Raw genomic sequence first — 22,510 nt, 5'->3', positions numbered from 1 at the left:
CTAACTATGAGATGCTTAGATTCTAGTAACAGAGGCAGGCATGCAGATAAATGTTCCAGATGTTTACAGCTAATGTAGCAGAAGAACAGAAGTTGTTTTAAGAGGGATATCCATAATTATATCCTCCTCTATAAATTCCAATTCCTTTTGCATGTTTTAAATCATGTGTGATGATTTCACGTGCTTCATCTCTGCTATGCAACTTGTTATTTTATTCCAAATTTCTTACATTATTATATATATTAGTCATGTTTACTCACTTACTCTTGTACCTACAAGAACCTGTGTTCTTCATAGATGAGAATGCCTAGCTTAGCCGTACTATAATCCTGTGATGAAGTTTGGTATCCCTTGTTTAGTGTGGATTGCAAAAATGTCAAAATGTAATTAAACAGGCAATTGAGCAGCTGCTATCTATGCAGTCAGTGACAAATAAATAGCGACCACCTAGTGAATTTTCATCAATATAACTTTCCTTGGGTGATGGCTGTAGTTTTAAAAATCTTCTTATACTTACATTTGTGAACAGTTTACTTTAAATGTTCTTCTAAGACCCCAGGGTTATAGACTACTCATTGGAGGAGTTGACTTTTTGGTTCATATCTGTTCATTATAAAAATCCATTCTTAGTTATATTCAAGAAAAATACAGTTGCCTTTAAAAAGTGTCTGCTTTTTTATAACACCCTATTTTTGAATAACTGCACAGACACATGCTGCCAGGTGTTCTTTTTTTACCTGATGTGCACTTTCTGAAAAATGTAGTCCTGCCTCAACCTGGAATTTGGAACTTTCTATTACATACCTACCAATTCACCTTTTTTTTTTTCCCTGCTTTCTACTTAATCCAGCCCCTCTTCCTCTTCCATTTATGCTACAGTCCTACAAGTCATTTTACGTTCCACAAGCACACTTTTATGCTTTGACTGGTAGGCTGTTTCATAGTTCAGAATTATTTAGATTTGGTCAATCCTTCCTCTAAATCAACAGTAAAGTACTGCTTTGTAACTTGTACTAATCCTTTAACAGTATTTTTTTTTTTCTTTTTGCTGGGCACAGTGGCTCATACCTATAATCCCAGCACTTTGGGAGGCAGAGGCGAGAGGATTGTCTGAGCCCAGGAGTCCCAGACCAGTCTGGGCAACATGGTGAGACCTCGTCTCTACAATAAATTTAAAAAGATAAAAATATTTGATGGGGTGACATGCCTGTAGTCCCAGCTATTTAGGAGGTTGAGGCATAAGCATCACCTGAGCCCAGCAGTTCAAGGCTTTGGTGGCCATGACTGTGCCATGGCACTCCAGCCTGGGTGACAGAGTGAGACTCCAACTCAAAAGAGAAAGCAAAATAGCACTTTTTTCATCTTTAAGTAGACTATAAGCTGCTTGGAAGAAAGAACCGTGTGTTTTTTTCTTTAAATTATCATTGTAAATTTTATATCGGAGAACTTCAGTATTTGTGTTTAAAAAGTGATAAATCAGTGTTCTGGCTTTCAGTTTTATAAAATTTGCAAATAGAAGTATGTCATAATGAGCTGTGCTTTTCTCTGACAGGGTTCAGAAATGCTCAGAGATCAATCACATGAACGCCCATAATTTGGCCTTGGTCTTTTCATCCTGTTTGTTTCAAACGAAGGGACAAACTAGTGAAGAAGTGAATGTAATTGAGGACCTAATCAATAATTTTGTAGAAATATTTGAGGTAAATGCTTTATATTCTGCCCTTTTAAAAATGGTTTCAATGTTACTGTTTGCAAATGTTACTGTTTGCATATTTTAAAATATTATTATTTAAGTATTTATGAATATTTAGAAATAGAGAAAATAAAGAATAGTTATATTTCTTAAATATTTGTAAATATAACTAACTTTTTAAGCTATAGTCATTCATTTAAATTTGGTCATTTCTAAAGCTTTTTTCCTGTCTTATGTCCATTGGACAGAATAGTTCTATTTATTTCTCCTCATATGTGTATAAATTTCGTCTATTAGGGGTATGAAGTTATGAATTTAGCAATTCAATAATAAATACAAGACTGTTAAATTCTGCACTTGAAAACATTCTTTAATTGTGTCCTCAATTGGAAAAAAAAATTCTGAAATATAATTATTCTGTGGTTTTTACTAAGTCATCTGTTTTATTTGATTTCTAATATGCTGTTTTATAAAGTTAACATTTTCATGTTTCATCAACAACTGCTGTAATAAAGGTAATTTTTTAAAGTCAAGTAAGTAAATATAGAGGAAATAAGCCCAGGATTCAGATAGGCATATCTGGGTCAAAGGTCCACTTCCACCACATAACTAATTCTAGCTTCTCAGTTTTGTCACTTAACCTTTTTAAGCATTTCTTTAAATGGTGTTTACAAGGCCACTTGTTTTCTAGGGATATGGACATGCCAGATGAAACCAGGTAGGTTAGTGTGATAGGTCACCGTATATAGAGTTCGTACATTCTTATTATAATTACTTATCACAAGATTACTTAGCAAAGAAAAAGGAACTATTTTAATAAACTAAAATATTGCAGTCTGTATCTTAATTCATATAGGAATGGACATCAGAGTTGTTAGGTTTTCTTTGCTCTTTGATCTCCTCTTTATTTCTTTCTATGTGTGTCTACTGTTTTTGATCAATATTCATTTCTTTCCAATAATCTGATGCTGAGAAAATAAATAATTAGAAAAAAATGTGTGGCTTTGCATGCTCTCTTTGTTTTTTTTTTTAATTTGTGTACTTTTTCATTAATAAAAATAGTCACCTTTATAGTCATGTTAAATTTAACTTTACATACATGGTGGAAATTTCATAAAAACCTAATGAACATTTCAGCTTGAGAAATTAGTCTTCTCAACCTATATAAATATAAAGAAACTTTCTCAACCTATATAAATATAAAGAAACTAGTCACCAGCTTCTTTGCTTGTTAAGTCTCTTAAACAATAGGGCTTCCATTGATGTAATTGCAGCCTGAAGTAATATCATCATTAAATGTTTTGAACTTTACAACACTCTATCTTGTCGATTTTATTTCTGACCTAGCTGTGTGGGTCCATGCTGATTAAGATGGCCATTCACATTTATTTTTAACTTGTTGATATTTAAATTCCAGAAGAGATAAATGAGAATGAGTGCCATCACGCTTTGTATTCTACATTATTAGAATGTCCCAAATTATATTTTAAACAGGTTAAAGAAGACCAAGTCAAACAAATGGACATAGAAAATAGTTTTATTACCAAGTGGAAAGACACTCAAGTGAGTAGTAATAGTTAGATCTCCAAAGAATTAAACAAAACAGAAACTTCTGTTGTAAGTAAAGACAATGTTCTGTGTGTATTTTCAAGTTCCTATTTGAAGCAAAATAAAAGTAATGGGGAAAAAATTCTAAGAAAACTAAAAATTAGCTGTGTAATTCTGCATCCTGATACATACATGCAAAATATGTTAATGTAATTTTTGAAAGATAGAGGGAAAAATAAGTTTTAATTTACTTATCAAGATTGACTGTATAAATCAATATTTATTTATAAAAACATTGTTGAAAATGCCAGTGGATTTCAAAGGAAGCACTTAAAGCCAAATTTATACTTAGAGAAAATTGAAAATCCAGACAGCTTAATGATTCTTTCCATTATGATCTTGAAAATATAAATGATTACTTATATGCTTTCGCTTTGCATGCTTTCAGATGATTGTATTAATAAAATATTTCTTACGTGATCTTTGTGTAACACACACTAATTTTTGTCTTGAGTCAACTTTTCTATATCTTGTCTTGCTATCCTCAGTCTCATTATACTGGATTTTTGTGTTTAGGTTGCACTGGGCTTTTCTAGATTACATTACCTTGTTTGGTGAATATTTACTGGAATTTCTTAAGGTTGATCATTAAGCATCTTCTGATAACTAGGCATTATAGTGGATTTAGGATACTAATGTAAATAATAGAAATGGGTCCAATGTACTCTGTTTACAGACACACTCAGATAATGAGGCAAATCTTTTTTGTTAGTTGGACTCTGAATTCTCCTCAGTCATCCACTACTAATTAGAGGAGTCATCAGGGCTTTCATTCCATAGGAAGGAAACGAGGGATGGCTTATGTCTCCCCAGTACCAGTATCATATTACTTAACAAATTCTTTTCTCCATTTTGACCCAATGTAATCAATGTGGCTTTCAGAGGAGTTAGCTTTGACTGTAAAATGCCAAGCTCATTATCAATTCTCTTAAATTTTCACTTTTTGGGGAGATTCAGTCATGAAATAAAGGACTGTGTCAGTCCAAGAGGTCATCTTTGGCAGCATTATCTATATTGTAATTAGAAAGTATAAGGATCCTTCTGTATTTGTATCCTTTTTATTCATATTACAATAAAGAACCCTGTCTTGAATACTTTCATTCCTGCATAAGTAAACATAAGAAATGAATCATATGTAAAACTTTCTAATTGGAAAAGAGAGGTAGAAGAGTTTGGGAAAATCTGTTCTTTTGCTTGAGTTTTTCTTCTAAGCCATTCAAAACACTCCTCCGGAGTATTTTCCTGACATTCTTTTTGTCTTACCCCTGTTTGAATATCTTAGCTATTCTTTTTTATTTCACTCTGTGAATTCTTTGTGTTTGCTTTTTTAATTTTTAAAATGTGTCCTTCCTGGAGAGCTGTTTATGCAAACATAGTAGAAAGCAAGAGTGTCAACTGTATCTTGTCTGTCCTAGAATACTTGTGTAGCATTTAAAGTGAGGAAGAAAAATTGAAAATAAGCTTTTCTAAGCCTGTGTTGCCAGAATAATTAAGGAACTTCTTCAAAATACATTTTTAATGTTTTCCAACAAACTTACTCATTAGATTTTATGCTGAGGCAAATTTAACTTGAGAATGATTATTTCTTCATTCTGATCATGTTCTAAAACTTGGTTGATGGATATTGTTTCTGAGTGGTTACATAATTTAAGGGAATTTCTGAAAAAAGCTACTCAAAATATTTTTTCATAGATTCATATGGTTCTTTGTTAACCTTCTTCACTTTATACTATCATTCTACAAAGTGATACACCCTTTTGTTTTCTCACTTGTATCTTCTTCACTTAGTATGTCTTCTGGGATATACTAATGACCTAAATTAGCCCTTAATGCTTGGTCAAAGATAATTAAAATAAAAGCTTTATCTTTATTGTTTGCCTTATTCTAGCATTTCACTTTTATTTTTCTTACTAAATTTGCTTTTTCTATTTGTAGTTCTAATACAGCTCTGACCTAGTTTATCCTCAAAGTTCAATTTTTGGAAATATCTTCTCTTTGAAAATTTAGCAAGATCTATTTTGCCTTTTAATTATTGATATTGTCGCATACATTATAGCTTAAAGCAAAATTGCATGAGGCTTATTTTCATTCCTCATTTTGTTTATCCTATTAATATACATGTTGATGGCTCCCATAACTTCAGTTGTTGAAGTCAGCATATTTTCATTATAACCAGATTCATTATTTCAATAAGAAGGTAAGGGTATTTGAGTATACTGAGCTCTTGTGTAAGAGATGAAAAGGATCTCATTGTAATTATTACTGCTGATGATAACATTCATGTAGATTCCTTAATCAACCATATCTGGAAATGGGTACAACATGCTTGTAAACAGAGGAATTGAACTCCTTTCATTGTTAAAAAAATATTGAGAAATATGACTAGGGCTTTATAACTATCCTAAGTGTCATATGTGTGACATATTTAAGTGTGTTATCTTTACATCTGTACTGTTCTAGGTTTCCCAGGCTGGAGATTTGTTGATTGAAGTATATGTGGAAAAGAAGGAACCTGACTGTAGTATTATAATTCGGGTGAGTCCTAAAGGTGAATGCAAAGAGTACTGTTGGAAATGACAAAAGTTGTTAATTTACACTTTGAAGTTTCCAGTATTTCTAAGGTTTTGTGTTTTTTTCTGTAGTTCAAACAATGACTGATGCTTGACTTTTTTATACCAATATCCTCCAAGAATTCTACATTTTAATCATGTGAAAAGAGAACATCTTATTTGCTTTGGATTATCATTAGAATTTTCTGTAGGCTCTGGAAAATAACTGAGTTCAAATACTTGCTCCTCCTCTTCCTAGTTTAATGTTAGGCAAGTTATTTGCCCTGTCTGAACCTCAATCTTCTTATCTGCGAAATGAAAAAAATTACAGTATTACATCATAGCTTTGGTGTGAGGACTAAATAAGACAAGCATATAAAACACTTAGCAAATTGCTCAGTGCATAAGTATTTACAAATAACTATTACTACTAATGCTGTTATTATAAATAATTTCCCACCCTTGTTTTCTATATTTTAGCATCCAATCTTTCTATTTACTCTTGAATATTGAATAACTCTTTTCTTCCTTGAGAATACTGATCATTTGTGCTGAATTAAAAATAGATCCTTCTCATGCTACCATTTTCAGCAATTAATCTGGCTTAGGGCTAGGAACTGATATTTCAGGTTATTGCTTGGAAAGATTACTTTCTCTCTATGAGAAATAGACATTGTGCTGAGTAACAGAGATTCAGCTTTAGTTACTTATTTACTATTTATTTATTTATTTATTTATTTATTTATTTATTTATTTATTTATTTTTGAGTCAGAGTCTCACTGTGTTGCCCAGGCTGGAGTGTAGTGGCACACTCACGGCCACCGCAGCCTCCACCTGCTAGGCTCAGGTGCTCCTTCAGCCTCAGCCGCTCCTTCAGCCTCAGCCTTCCAAGTAGCTGGAACCACAGGAGTCCACCACCACACTCGGCTTATTTTTCGATTTATTGTAGAGACGAGGTCTCACCATATTGTTCAGGCTGGTCTCAAACCCCTGAGCTCAGGCAATCCTCTTGCCTCTGCCCAACAAAATGCTGGGATTATAGGCAACGGGCATGAGCCACTGTGCCCAGCTATTTACTTATTTTTTAAAGACCAAGATTAAATAGAGTTAAAACATTAAATATTTCTGAACTTTCATTATGTTAAATATATTATGATTGCTAAGTTATATATTTCTACATGTAGAAGTGCATGATTTCATATTATGACAATATGGCCATAGCCACCTAACTGAGAACATAAAGCTGAAATACTATGATCATAGTCCTTATCCTTATGAGTTATTTGTCTTGCCACTTCTTGGCTACTCATATTTCATATGCTCAATGTATGATGTTGATCATAAGGAACATGAGAAACTAATACAGATCAATCAGCACAAGTTTGCCATTAATTCTACAGGAGGTATTCAAAGCACATAACTTAACTCTACACGTAAGCTCTTCCCCAGCACATTTTAATTTTACTTATAATAGAAGCTATTACAATTGAGCAAAATTTCCACGTTACCAAGTGTATTTGGATGAAGGACTTTTCCGTTTCACTTATAACAAACTCCAAATGCTCTTTAAAAAAATAGCTAAACAAAAATAATTACTAACATTGGTTTTAATACTTAAGATGTTGCAAAACCCTTTAGTTACATTTATCTCAGCTAATGATTACTACAGCCCATGGAGGTAGATAAAGCAGGTAATATTCCAAGTCTATAGGAATGGAAACTGAGAATTAGGAACAAACATTAAGACTAGAATACAAACCTGAGTCATCATAATTCAAACCTGATGTTTATTATACCAACTTGTTTATTCAATGGAGTAGTAATTTCCAAAGTGTAACATGCTCAGAAGACGAACTTTTGGTCTCTCCTGAGGCAGGGAACAGAGTTCTGGTCTTCATATTCAAATTGAGGCATGGCATTTCCTGCTGCCTATTTGACAAGCTTCGTTTCTCAGTAATTTATTCTTAATTTTTTTTTTTAGGAAAGGACTGTAATTCTTTTTTTTTTTTTTTTGAGTTGGAATCTCTCTGTCACCCAGACTGGAGCGCAGTGGCACGCTCCTGGCTGCTGCAGCCTCAACCTGTTGGGTTCCGGCGATCCTTCCACCTCAGCCTTCCAAGTAGCTGGAACTACAGGTGTGCGCTACAACGCCTGGCTAATTTTTGATTTTATTGTAGAGATGAGGTCTCGCCAAGTTTCCCAGGCGGGTCTCAAACCCATGGGCTCAGGCAGTCCACTCACCTCAGCCTCCCAAAGCGCTGGGATTACAGGCTAGCCACCGAGCCTGGCAGGACTGTAATTCTTTAAAAGATCATTAAGTTCCTCCAGATCAACAGCATCATTGAAATGTTTGTACTGCTTGAATTTCTTCAGTTTTCTAAAATCTTAGTTCCTTTTTACTTATATGTTTATATTTCATTGGGCTTTTCTAAATAGAAGACACTGGATTTCATTGTATAATTGCTATATTCCAAAAAAGCACTGGATTCCATAAAATACAGAAGATAAACTTGGTTAGCTACCTGTGGTGAAAGGTTCTTTTTTTTTTTTTTTTTTTGTAATTTGTAAATGTGCAGTATGCTTATGTGCAATAATGGACAGGAGAAATGGAAACAGACACATTCCTTTTCTGAGAATTTTTTAATAGGGACATACTTGTACTGAAAACATGAAAACCAGTTACTGTTGAAGTATTCTAGTGCTTAAGGCATCTACTCTGTTGAGCAATACATCTAAATTCTAATTAAAGAAAACCATCTTACTTTTGGTCAGCATGCTTTTAAAACTGGCAAAAAAGCAAGAAGAAACAAATAAAAATTCTTGGAAGTCCCTGAAGAGATCATGTGCTTCTGCAGTGACCTCAGGGCTCTGAGACTCTTGTAGTGCTGGCCCCGGGCTGGCACTGCAGACTCTGCTGTAAGCCCCGGAACCCTGGCTCAGCATACTTTGAGATTCTACCATCTGTCACTTGGCATACAGGGCACATCACAGACTACCAGAACCCTGGGGCTTTTTGGCATGACAGACAGCAGTCGATTATGTGTATAATTTAGGGCCTGGACTGAATAAATCAAATCACTTTGCACTTTTTATTATAGAGCTGATGATAAAAGTTTTGCACTTACACTCTTGGATTCACTGTCTAGTGAAGATCTTTTGTGGTACATTCTTAGCTCCATTCTTCCCTTCTGAGTGGTCTGATTTCTCATTAAGCAAGAAAATAGAAATTTCTTCTGATTATGTCTGTGTTGTAATCTCTTTGTACTTAAAGTATATCACATTTTGTAGAGAATATCTGAACTTGACATTTGCCCTATGCGCACAGACAAGCTAGCTTTAATAAACCTGGAGGAAACGGCATATCCTTGGATGGTGCATAGGGAGTATTATTGCCCTAGTAGAAGGCTACTTCTGTGTCTGACATATCTTTTGAAGAAATATTGCTTCTTTTGCAGATATCTCCTGTGATGGAAGCAGAAGAATTAACTAATGATATATTAGCAATAAAAAATATCATTCCTACAAAAGGTGATATTTGGGCCACATTTGAAGTCATTGAAAATGAAGAGCTAGGTAAGTGATTTTCAGCTGAGGATTCTCAAACTCGTTATAATATTAAGAAATTCTCTATTTGTGACAAGACTTCACTGGCATATAATGTTGTAACATCTTGTTATGAATTCCCTTCTACCTTAGTTCCTGTGTTGATACATGTTATCACCACTCGCGATTGCCTTCCTACGACTTTGCTTGTCAAATTAATTAGATTACTTTATTGACTATAAAAATATAGTGCAGGGCTTTAGGCATCTCTGTTGCTGCCACAGGAGATAAAGTCTTTGTTTATAAGGACAAGCAATTTGATTTGCAACAGTATTCTGTCACCACCACCATCTACCTTATTTCTGTGTGCTACTTATTTAACAAGAACAAAGAATGTTGATTTAAAAATTATTATTCTAAAAAGTAACTTTAAGACTGGGGGAACTTTTTTTGTTTTTTGCTTTTTCCTTTTTCCTGTATCTTTAGTGGATCAAATATTCTATTGTCTTTCATCCCAAATATACCAAAAGATAAAAAAAAAACTTTTAAAGCACCTTGACTACCCCAATAATCAAATGCTGAATAAACTTAACATTCTAATGACACCATTTGGTTTTAAAGACCTCTAGAAATAAAAAAAAGTAAGATGCAGAATGTCTTTGTACATTGACCATCTGTTTAGCTGATACCTACTAAGGTCTTGGGACCCTTTCATGTACAGCTGCCAAATGCCAAAAGGAAAATCTAGCCACCCGCAAGCTCAAGGTAAAAATTAAAATTCAGCATTGAAATACCCCCATGGTGTGTTATTAGGAGTGTTGCTATCAGTGTTAAAGTGCAATGAGATTGTCAGGTACTTTGTCTTTCATTATTCTGTCTTGATGCCTTCCTTTCTTATTATCATTTACAACTCTTAAAATAGTTTAAATGTGTCAAAATATATGTATTGCCAGGATCTAATGACTATAGTTCTTTGGTGTCTGTTCCCAGTATTTTCCCCATAGTCAGACTCAGTCCTTCCCACACACAGAAATGCTCATGACTCCTGTTAGCCCCTACCCCAACTCCACGGATTCACTTCAGGAATCATTTTATCTGTCCTTTTTGGCATTTATTGACAGTGGTCATTCCCTGTTTCTTGGATGACGTTCACTATATTTTCCATGCTGCCTGGATTCTCTTCTCGGTTCTCTAATCATTTGATCCGTTTTAGTTTCTTCTTCCTCACTGTCTCCTAAACATTGGTTTCTCTTGCTACAGTTTCCTTTGCTGTCTTTTCTCACTTTACGTGATTTTTGTATATAATCTCTTCCATTTTTTCTTTGTGCTTAGCTAACATGAATGAGCTGATATTTCCCAAATAAACCTCTGTTCTTCCCCCATCTGGCCCACCAGATTACCTCCTTTAAGACCCAGACTGAGTTTCATAGCACTTTGTCTCATCTCTTTCTGTAATGCCCATCATCTGGATTGATATTTGTCTGTCTTGACAGGAACTCCTTGGAAAGAGAGACTTTTTTTTTCCTATCTCAAGTGTCTGGCATAGTACCTAGTGCATAGTAGTCACCTACTCAAAATCTGTTGACTAAGTAAGCATAATTTTGTATGACTCCATGGTACAAGGGTGATAGAGTCCTTTGATTTTTCTTTTATTGCTTAATTTTGAGGAAAGGGGAGCTAGGTGACCAGCTTTATTGTATTTGTGAGTAAAAGGTAACCATCAGCATCATTGCTAGAATTACCTTTCCAAATCACAAATTAGACTATATTATTCTACTGTTTAAAGCCATTTCATTATTTCCTTGTTTATTATCCATCCTGCAAGGTCCAGTTCAAATGCCCCTTCCTTCATGATGATATTCAGATGAACATAGTTCACATGAATGTCTTTCTGATCAATTGCTTGAAGATCTGTAATATGACATACTATCTGTTCTATAGAATAGTAATGTGTATATATCTGGTTCTGCCCTAAGCCATACATTTTTAGGGCATTTACCATGTTTTAGACTCTGCTGTCTACCACTACCTCTAGCAGAGTATGTTGATGTGGAACATATCCCACAAAAGTCTTTTTAACTGAGATACAGGAAAAAAAAAAGTATCCTGGACCCAAGTGACCTGGATTGTGGCCCCTTTAAATGTACCCAAATGTGGAAAGCACATAGAAGGTACATAGATGGTGATCACTGGTTGTAGAGTAGCCACACTAGGAGATCTCAAGGCCTTGGCTAGTGCTTAGACAGCTGGATGCCTCCTGCATGCTTCTTTTTCTGTTGTTTGTTGAAAGATTAACAGCAGAATACTGAATTGTGGATATGGGGCTAGGCATCTTCTCCCTATAACCCTTGTCCTCTCAAGGGTTGAATAAATTAAAGCATATCCTTGTGCCATAGCATTGGAGCTCTGTCTTTGGCCACTGATTCTCCTGACAGAGAGGAGCAAGCAGATGGATGAGGATAGGAAGAAATTATAGATAGCTGGAAGAGGAATTGTGTTATACTTGGAAATGTTGTTTAGAATTTTCAATTCTGGGAAAGCAGGGGATGCATAACCTCAAAATGGCCGATTATCAATTTGTGTGTGATAATTAGTTCATCACAAATACTAAGATTGGCTTTTTAAAAAAAATTGTTTCTTTAATAGCAAAAATAAAGTTATCTTAGTAGAGGACATTTTAAAAAAACCTAGGCGATATCAAGTTTTTATTCGTGAATGTCTGAATGTATAATCACAGAAATATCTCATGTATACCAAAAAATAAGACACTTGGAGTTAAGGATTTAAATTTTGCATGGTCTTAATATTTGGTCAACTGTACAAGTAGAAATTGACCGAAGAGAAAACTAAGGTTATTTTGACTGAGTCTAGAGATACAATGACAGGGAAGACATGCAGAAGGGTCTGTGATTATGTTGGTTTATCGAAGCCAGTGGAACCTGCATGTACCTGGCCTGAACTTCTGAAGTGTTAAAGACTTTATTTCTACTAACAGAAAAGGAAGACAAAATGAAATGTAAAAAGAAGATCAAAGTAAGGTATAGATGGTAAGAAGATTGTAGTTGATAAGAATGTCAGCAGGCAATTTGTGTGTTTTCTAATATAAAAATAAAACCTTCAAATAATTAAGCAACAAAAGAATGAATGAATAAATGGATGTATGAATAAGCAACTACAGCAAAGTACTAGATTTATTCTGTTTTCAATATGTATAATTTTAAAACAGGAGTTGTCTATCCTCTTATATCCAATGCCTTTTTAATATAATATTTTGTAATGCTCCCGTTCCTATCCTGAGATAATCTGTTGTATTCATTTTAAAAATTAATACCTTAATTACAATATAATAATAAGAGGAACATAAGCATTATAGAATGTAAATGCCAAGACACTTCTATATGACTGAAGATAATGAAAATACATAGTTAAACCTGTGAATAAAATCATTACAGATATGACAGCTACAAATGCAGATTGCTATAAGCATATTCATTTTGTGACTTAAATGCAATTTCAGCATTGCCATTGTTGGTGAAATGATGCACAGGAACTCTTAGTAAAGTTCTGACTAAAACAAAGCATAATCTTTTTTTGTATATATATGGGACCATTATAACCTTTTAAAACATTTTGATATTTTGATTTTATATTTCACATAAAATATACATTATACCAAGTTAGACTCTAGCCCAATTAATTTATAAGTAAATTTTCCTTCTAAATTAGTGACTGGTGTGACACTTGAACTTTGAGTTGGAAAGAGAACAGATCTTTCCTGTCTCACTCTTTGAAAGATGTGAGACATCCTTGACCCACTGCCACCAATCATTAGGATACGTTGAAACCCTCCCTAGGAAAGGGGTCCCTTCAAGCAAGAGCTAGTTTTCTAAAGTATTCTATCACTTTAATAGTTTACCTTAAAACTGAACCCCTCCTCTGCCAATGTAGCCATCATAACCTCTAGGTGTTTCACATCTTGAAAAACAGTTAACTGCTGGAGTGGACTCAGTTAAGTGGGCTTCACTGAGAGGTTCAAGTTTGTGAAACTCTTACTTCCCATACAGCAATATCACAGCAAAATGTTGCCTTGTTTCTTCTTCAGAGATACTCTTATGTGGAAGATCTGTTTATTTTTCATCAGGAATTTTTTCTAGCTCTTCTGATTGGCATAAAATACTGTTACCCTCTGATTATATGGACACGACAGATAAGGGCTTGTGTGACTCAAAGTTTGGCACTAATAATTTAATTATTGAGGAAGTCATAACTGTCTCTGAAAATCCTGTGTTATTACTGTCAGAAATTTCAGGATGTCATCTGTTATTTCAGGTGGAAAATCAGTTGCTCTCTGTTTAACAGTTGCTTTGTGAATGAGATTTAAACAATTAATAACTTTTGTTTTACCCAACTGAAGAACTATCCCCATGACTTGTTCTTCTCAAATAACCACAATGAATTTTTAGAAACTTTAATGTTATAGATAGTATGCAAAAGAGTTATTTACTTATAGTAATGCCCTAATGCCTGATGACTTGGGTACTATATAATCTCTCTCGACAGATGGTTGTAAATATAACTATAAATAAAAATGTATTTATTTGTAGGAATAATAATGTTTGATAACTTAATTTTCATGCCTCTTATTTCTTTCTTAAGGTAGATCTTAATGTCATTTTATAACTGTAGCACTTTACAGTCTAATAAATATTTACCTTTTCATCTCATTTTGTAGCTCTATTATTTATTCTGGGAACTTGGATCTGCAGGGTTTTTTATTCTCTTTAAGTATTTTATATTATGATGCAGGTGTGAAAAACATATTTGACTAACTTTTTGCAACCAAAATTTTATGCCCTCTGATAAACCTCTATATCTACTGTGATATATTTCAGTATAACTAAGAGCACTTTAGCATTATCACTATAGTAATGGTGATATCTATTGTAATAGTGTAATATCTACCTGTAATAGTAAGTACTAGTGACCATCTTTAAAATAAATGTTCTGACATTTAGAAGTCTCATTACCAATTTCGTCTTGTAATAAAGGATAGTAAGTTTTTTTATTTTATCCTAGATACTCTATTCCAATTAAGAATATTATTCTCACTTCAAAGCTAGCTGCACTATTATCAATTTCCTTATATGTCGGGTACTGAAACCATCTTATTATTTCCTTATTATTTTCTCACTATAGATAGGAAAGTGAAGGGGAACAGAGAAGGCTTTTCACTTCTTATTTGACCTTGTTCATACCTTCTAAAGACTTAAGTTGGTACTGTCTTTCTCCAAATCACATGAGGAGATTTAAATACTTGTTCAAAATTAAACTAATTCTAGTAGTTAAAACTTGAGTCTTGGCTGGGTTCGGTGGCTCAGCCTGTAATCCCAGCACTTTGGGAGACCAAAGGCAAGTAGATTGCCTGAGCCCATGGGTTTGAGACCAGCCCAGGCAACTTGGAAAGACCTTATCTCTACAATAAATCAAAAATTAACTGGGTGTGGTAGTGCGTACCTGTAGTTACAGCTACTTGGAAGGCAGAGGCGGAAGGATCACTGGATCCCAGAAGGTGAGTATGCCACTGCCCTCCAGCCTGGGCAACAGAGTGAGACTCCAACTCAAAAAACAAAACAAAACAAAAAACTTGAGGCTTTAAAGTCCAGAGGATTTGAGGTTCAAATGTCCGTTCCTCACCTTAACCAGCTATGTGACTTCAAATAATTGGGTATGTGATCTGTGTAACTTACATGTAGGTTCCCATACGTGTAAAATCTGAATAACAATACTATTTGCTGAGGAGTATTATCGTAAGAATTAAAAATTATAATTGATGTAAAGTATCCAGCATATATAATACCTATTACATAGGTGTTAATCCATAAATGGCAGCAGTTAATGGAATCAGTAGTATCTCAGAGCTTGCAAGTAGTGGAACCAAGAATTATTTAAAACCAAATGTAAAGGGAGTGCATATTCTGGAATGAGTTTTTTGTTTTTTTGTTTGTTTGTTTGTTTGGAGTTGGGAGTCTCACTCTGTCACCCAGACTGGAGTGCGGTGGCCACTCCCGGCCACCGCAGCCTCGACCTGCTGGGCTCCGGCGATCCTTCCGCCTCAGCCTTCCGAGTAGCTGGCATTACAGGCATGCGCTACCACGTCCAGCTGATTTTTTGATTTATTGTAGAGATGAGGTCTCGCTGCCCAGGCGGGTCTCGAACCCACGGGCTCAGGCAATTCACTCACCTCAGCCTCCCAAAGGCGCGGGATTACAGGCTGAGCCACCGAGCCCGGCTAGAGTTTTACTTTTAAGTACAGTTAATATCAATTTTAAGACAACTGATTAGAAGGTTAATTAATTGAATTGTAATTTTGGCAAATTCTGGGCAATTACAGCTTTGCCCAAACTTTTAGAAAATTATTTGAAGAAAAATAATGTTGACATAGCTCAAATGATTTTGTCTGACCTCGCAAATAATTATGTTTTGTTTGCTGATGTGTCTGCTGATTTTTCTGTCAGCTTATGGGCCACCAAAGAAATAATGTTATTAGTATAATATTAATTTATTGAGCATCTTTTATGTACTCAGTACTATGCTGTGTGCATGAGGATATATAATACTACAGATATAGATTTGTATCTTCAGGATATATGACTTAATGGCTTTCTTTCTTTTCTTTTTTTTTGCCATTATCATAATGAGTAGACTTGCTCTGATAAGCACAGAATGCCGAAATAAATTTCCATTTACTGGAAAGGATGCAAAAATCTGGTCATTTACACTGGAAACAGACAGTTTCTTTTGTGGACATGTGATTGTTGATGACTTCTGAAATGATATGGTTATCACAGAGGAGACCAGTATTAGGGAGGATGTGATGTATCTCGTCTTTTTTTACTTGTAATTTTATTATCAGTTAAATATCATGGGTCATATGAGCTATTGGCATGCTCTTTCTTATTTTCATTAACATTACTACTTTACCAAAGATAACAAAACTCAAGTGTTATGTGCTTTTACATTTAGGATGGTAAGAAACCATTTAGGATGGTTGAGTTGATTTATATATGGCTACAGTCTTAGGAAAGCAGAATCGACATCTTTGTGTCAGAGCTTCTGTTCTTGCAATTTCAATTATGCTATTTTCAGTGTGCTCTGTGAAAAGGTTTGAATTTCTTTTTTCCCAGCATATGCTTCTGTTGTTACAGTTTATTAACTGATTGGCATATTTTGATCAGCAAAAAAACTTTCTTATAAAGCTTTGAATATAATTGTAATACTTGCATGTATTTTTTCAAAACTTTATGCCAAGAATGTGTGCTACATTTAGAAATATGGTTGCCTAAAACAAAATGTATATGGGTGAAATTCTTCAAAGAGAGAACTTGAAGCTGTCATTGAACTTCTTGCTTTTTGGTCTATTATTTCAACAGTTAATGTGTAGTATATTGCCACATGATGTTTTTGATGGATATTTCCACTAGCAATTGAATAGAGATTACTCAGTGGTATTTTATAATTATTTTCATATGTTCTCCGTAGAAATTGCATTTTATAACTTGATGTTGATTGTGGGAATATCAGCTGTAAATTGTTCACTAGTATTGATCTGAAAATATAAGATCCTGATCTTGTTGGGATAAAAAATGATTCGTATATTCTTATTACTTCGTAATGGACAAAATTAATTTTATTAGTCCTTTTAAAATTAGTTAATGGAATATACAAATAAGCGATTCTCCCTAAGCAAACCAGAATGTTACCTAAGTTAAAAAGAAATTATAGTAAGATCCTCACTCATTGTACAAAGGATAAAATTCTGAGATTTTATCTAAAGGAAAGCATTTCTAATTTTTAAAAAATTGGTTAACAAACGGGTGTTACTGCATAGATTCACTTACTTATATATGAATTATGTAGTAAATTTTATTATATGCTTAATAGTGTTAGGTATTGGGGTATTTTGTAGGTAGTTCTAGTACTATTGTTGTGTAAAGAGTATATGATTATGTATATGATTGCATATAGGTATTTTCAAAAAGATTCTTAAAAATTTATAATTATAACTAAAAATTATCTTCAAGATTTTCTTTTTGATTTTATTTGGGGTTTTTTTTTTTTTTACAGAGCGCCCTCTTCACTACACGGAAAACGTGCTGGAGCAGGTACTTCGGTGGAGTTCATTAGCTGAACCTGGTTCTGCTTATCTTGTGGTGAAGAGATTCTTAACCATTGACATAATTAAACAGTACAGTGGTAGGTGCCATTACTGCACATTGCAACTAAGATTGAAAATTCAAGTGGTGAAAGTATAATTATTATGGCACAAGTGGCATTTGAAAGTGTGAAAAATGAGTAGCTAAAAACAGAATCCATGACATAGTATGTAGATAAGAAAGAGGAATATATAGAGGAAATTGTTCTAGTATGTATCACTGTCATAATAGTTGGCTAATTTAGAGGTACCAAGTTCAGTTTTTCAGAAAGAATGGTTTATGTTTGTAAGGGTTAGTTTGCCATGCTTGTGCTTATATGTTTTTCTAAGTTTTAGAATGAGGGAAATTTTCTCTCTGAACTGTATTTATATGTGAAAGCTTTCTGGACATTCAAGAAGAGCAAGTTATACAGGCAATGAGATTGAGTACTTGCTTGCTGTGTCACTTTTTTCATGGTGGTATTGGGGAAATGTATACACACACACACACACACACACACACACATATATACATATATATACACACACATTTATATATACACACATACACACACACACACACACACACACATATGCACATACACGCACATTGTAAGGTTAAGTTAGCTAGCGTGAGTGAATCGTATATGACCATCACTGAACCTGTACGTGATCTCAGAAGAATTTTATTTTGAAACTTTCATTCTTCTGTTGTGTTGTCATCAACTGACAGATCAGAAAAAACAAACAAACAAACAAAAAACTTCAGCCAGATTATACACAAACCAGTCCTAAAAGCTAAGGATTCAAGTTTTGTAAGATGAAAACTACTTTTATGATTAATATTATTATTAGTCATTGCTATTTATTGATTACATATCAGTAGAGCTCTGTATACACCAAAGCTCATTTAAAGCTCCTTTAAATTTGTTGTTGTTTGTTTTTTAACTTCCATGGAAGTTATATTTCCTTCTTTACAAAGAAGGAAGAGAAACTCAGATAAGCTAAGCAACTTCCCTCTATTGAAAGTTACTAAATGGTGGATTTGAGAATAGATTTGTTGTTACTACTAATTTTAGCAATAATAATGGAAAAAAGGTAGGGAGTATGGTATAGCTCTTCAATCCTGTGTATATCTACTCAGTATGTGTACATACTCTAGCTAAGAGTCGTAGGTCAGTAACTCAATTGTACCAAAGCTAATCTGATAAATTTATGATTTAATGACACTGTCTTTTATATCTTATACTTACTTGAAGATATTTTTATGAAATGCAAGTGGTATAACTATTATATCATTCTATTCTGCATGTATCTAAAATAAAATAGGTATTATTCATTTTGCTGTAGAAATTTAACCTTTCAGAGATGCTTATCTTATTTTAAATTTTTTCACTACTCTGTGTCAAAATGTCAATGCTGAGATCAAGAAACTCTGGTTCAGATAATCTCTAAAATCTGTTCTAGCTCTTGAATTCTGTTACTCTGTCATCATGTTTTTGCTGAGAATTTTCTTTTTCTAATATTCCTCTGAAATATCTCAAAGTTTCCACATTGCAGAATGTTTGAAACCTATACTTGGATATAACACCTTTGCTGTTGTTTTCATGCTAGTAGGCTGGCTATATGAATAAAAATAGATAAGAATTAGATCATAAAGGGCTATGATGTAAAGGAAGGTTTTGTTTTGTTGGGTAGGGGACAACTCAGAACAATTTCAGCATTATATCCTGTTGATATAATGCTGAAAAACAGAACCAGGAGGGTATAGATTCAGCTGCTTTAGAGCAATCATGTCTGAATAAAATATTTTTTGCATGTGAGCAAGAAGATGGTACATTGACAAGATTGTACGTTGGCTCTAACCACACACTAGATAGGAAAATTGGTTATAATGATAGTTCACATATTCCATTGCAACCTCTTGATTGGAATACAAGTGAGTCCTTCTGTTGTAAAAACATCATTAAGCTTCACTAAGGTCTAGATAAAGCATCTTGCATAAAAACTACAGATCCCAAGCAGAGAAAAGAAAGCTGCAGGCTTAAGTGATAATTTTAGAGATCTGAATGAAACATTCGCTTGAGTAAAATGTCAGCAAACTTATGTGCCACTCTACTACCCACATTACTTCTCTAACAGGGAAGGCGACATAAAACACATCTCTACTCCTGAACCACCCCTACCTCATTTTGCTAAGTCAATATTCATCTTGTTATTTGCCATCTGTAGCTCTTTCTACCAAGGACTTCATATCAAGAAACAAAGCAAAACAATACAGTTTTTAGAGGAAAACCATCAACAAATACATTAAGTGGATCATTTCATGTTAGTAATTGTTTATTTTTAGTCAAAAATAACAGTACCTGTAGAATAAAGTTTTAAAATACTCTTGTGTTCTAGCCCATAAATTAGAGTTTAATTTATATTCAGATTGTCAAAGCAATCTTTCATTGTGGTTGGGTCTGCAGTTGTTTGAATTTAAGGTTTTTTTTTAATGACTCTCTACTCATTTTTTAATATCAATTTCTTAAGCCATGAGTTTTCCTATAGTTGCGTCTTACAGCAATACAACAACCTTGAGCTTATTAATACATCTTATGGGGTATACTTTGAGATAGATTTTGGGTACTTGAGATATCCAGGACACTTTGTCCCTGTCTTGGCAAATGTCTCCCAAATCAATCACAATGACTACCTACTCCAGAGTTATTGCTCCATTCATTACAACTACTACACCTTAAAATTGGAATCTAAAAGGAAAATAATGAAAGTAAATCTGTCAATTTGTTGGTAGATAAACTGAAATCATCTCAGAAATACTCAACTGCTCTTCAAAGAAAAATGAGAACAATGTTAAAGATTTCTTTTTTTTCTTAGGAATTTCTTAGTCTTATCTGGGGCCACATAGAAATCAGCAGAGTTTGAAAAAACAGGGCAGTTGGTTGCAATCACATTTTCTCTCAGTAACAAATAACTAATTAACATTTTGTTAAAACATCACATTTTCCTACAACATCCTTTGTACTCTGTATCCCCACACTTGATACCTCATTGCCACAGAGTTTACACTTTATCTCTGTCCCTGTCCCTCTACTTATAGCTACATGTATGTGCGGCTTACATTTCATAATTGTATGAGCTTTTCTGATTTATAGAACAAATTATAAACATGTACTACTGCTTGAAGTTATTTTTTCACCACTTTCTTACTAAACCAAAAACTTTATCTTGTATTTGTTGTAATTTATAAATTTAGTTTTCTCAATTTTCTCACTTTGAGCTGTTTAAAATGTTAGAAATTGCAAGTAGAAATATATATTTAGAATCATTTAACACTTAATTTCTGGTTCTTCATTTAAGATATTGAGGTAACATACTTTTCTTTTATAGATATATACAGAATGAGGTGAATTTTCTGTTGCCTCTACTTCAAAATTATTTCTGTGTTTTTCAAAAGCATTTTATTTGTTAGAGAAACATTTTGTGCCATTGCCATTATTGTAATGAGGAACTAGCTAACTTGAAAAGAAAGATAATAGTCCTCAATTTTTTTTTTACTCCATGGATTACAAATGAGACATTAAAATTGGGAGAATAAGATGTATTTAAATATCCATTTAGACTTTGTCAGAGCTTATCTAATGAGACCATTTTTATTATAATTATCTTTTATTTGGAGTTAAGTTTCAGCATCTCTATCACTAGTAAAGCATAAATGTATAGATTTCATAAGGATCCCTTACATAATTTTATGTTTCATTATAAGCACTAAAGATTTTTAAAATACCCCAATAAAATATGATACATGAGAATTAAAAATTAATGATTTAAATGGGAAAGAAATACTTTAAAAATATAAGATGTAACTCAAACACATATCCCAGTGGGTTTCTAAATTTAGATTGCTGTATATGACAGATGCTTTGGAATTAAATTTGCATTAGAGTAGAGTAATTCAAACTGGACTGCTTCTGGCAAATTCAGGCCTCGAATCCTGAGTCATTTACTATCAATGGACTTAAAAAAAAAAAGTTAAAATAACATTTCAGCAAAATAATACATTTATAAATCATTATCTAGTTGGAGTAATTCACATTTCACTCCTCATGTCTTCTTAAAACCAAAGATGTGTGAGACCTACCCCTTTTCAAGTGAAAGGATTATTTTTATTTATTTATTTTTTAAAAATTGATGATAGTCCTTGACATTTACTGTAAGGTATTAGCATCCTGACTTTTTCTAATAGTATTATCCTGTAGTGTGAAAATCTATTGATAAATTTTCATTAGCTTTCTGTTTCATGCAAGAATATACTAAGGGAATTTAAGGCATTGTTAATCATCATCCTTACCCACAAGGAACATAAATTCTAAATGTATGAAAGCAATTAAATATAAGACTACAAACACAGTATAAAATAATTGACAACTCTAGGCCAGGATGTTTATGGAGAGCTTTCAAGCACAGAAAAGTAGTTCAACTAGATGATCACAAATAGCTTGTCTAACTCTGAATATCTCTCATTCAGGAAAATATCATTCCTTGTTTAGTTTTTCTTATATGTACTATCCTTCCATAACAAGCCTACATCTTATTCTTTTGCTCATTAAAAGTATATGTTTAGTAAACTTTAAAAAATATAAATAAATAAGCAAGATCCTTTGTAACTGAGCAAATACAATATTTTGGAGAACTGCCAACGCAGTTATCTAGGAAGTTAGGGAACACTTTCCAGAGGAAATATTGTGAGCTCATTACTATGAAATCTGTATAGTTCTTTGTTTCTTGATTTGGATGACTTTTGAGATAGGGAGAATAGAAGAGTTTGCTGGTTTGGAGTGACATTGAGATGGCATCACTGAATTCAATTTTGGATGTGTTGTGTTTTGAATATCTGACATGTGTTCAAATATATATATATA

The 22,510-nt window shown here is 33.5% G+C and overlaps 1 protein-coding gene across 1 annotated transcript in view; it reads left to right on the top strand.

Annotated features, from left to right (window-relative positions):
* Window positions 1–22,510, top strand: part of LOC103258278 (arf-GAP with Rho-GAP domain, ANK repeat and PH domain-containing protein 2-like) — a gene marked incomplete at its 5' end in the record, with an annotated part of 65,167 nt that overhangs the window by 5,225 nt on the left and 37,432 nt on the right. Inside the window, 5 exons of the mRNA XM_008055956.1 lie at window positions 1,553–1,700; window positions 3,188–3,256; window positions 5,762–5,836; window positions 9,307–9,424; window positions 17,519–17,647. Coding sequence (XP_008054147.1) covers window positions 1,553–1,700; window positions 3,188–3,256; window positions 5,762–5,836; window positions 9,307–9,424; window positions 17,519–17,647 — 539 coding nt within the window. The remainder of the gene's footprint in view (window positions 1–1,552; window positions 1,701–3,187; window positions 3,257–5,761; window positions 5,837–9,306; window positions 9,425–17,518; window positions 17,648–22,510) is intronic.

Source organism: Carlito syrichta, unplaced genomic scaffold (genome assembly GCF_000164805.1).
Source record: "Carlito syrichta isolate Samal-C Ts95f unplaced genomic scaffold, Tarsius_syrichta-2.0.1 Scaffold302049, whole genome shotgun sequence".
NCBI lineage: Eukaryota > Metazoa > Chordata > Mammalia > Primates > Tarsiidae > Carlito > Carlito syrichta.
Note: the sequence above shows the minus strand (reverse complement) of the source record. Positions and strands in the feature narration are given on the sequence as shown.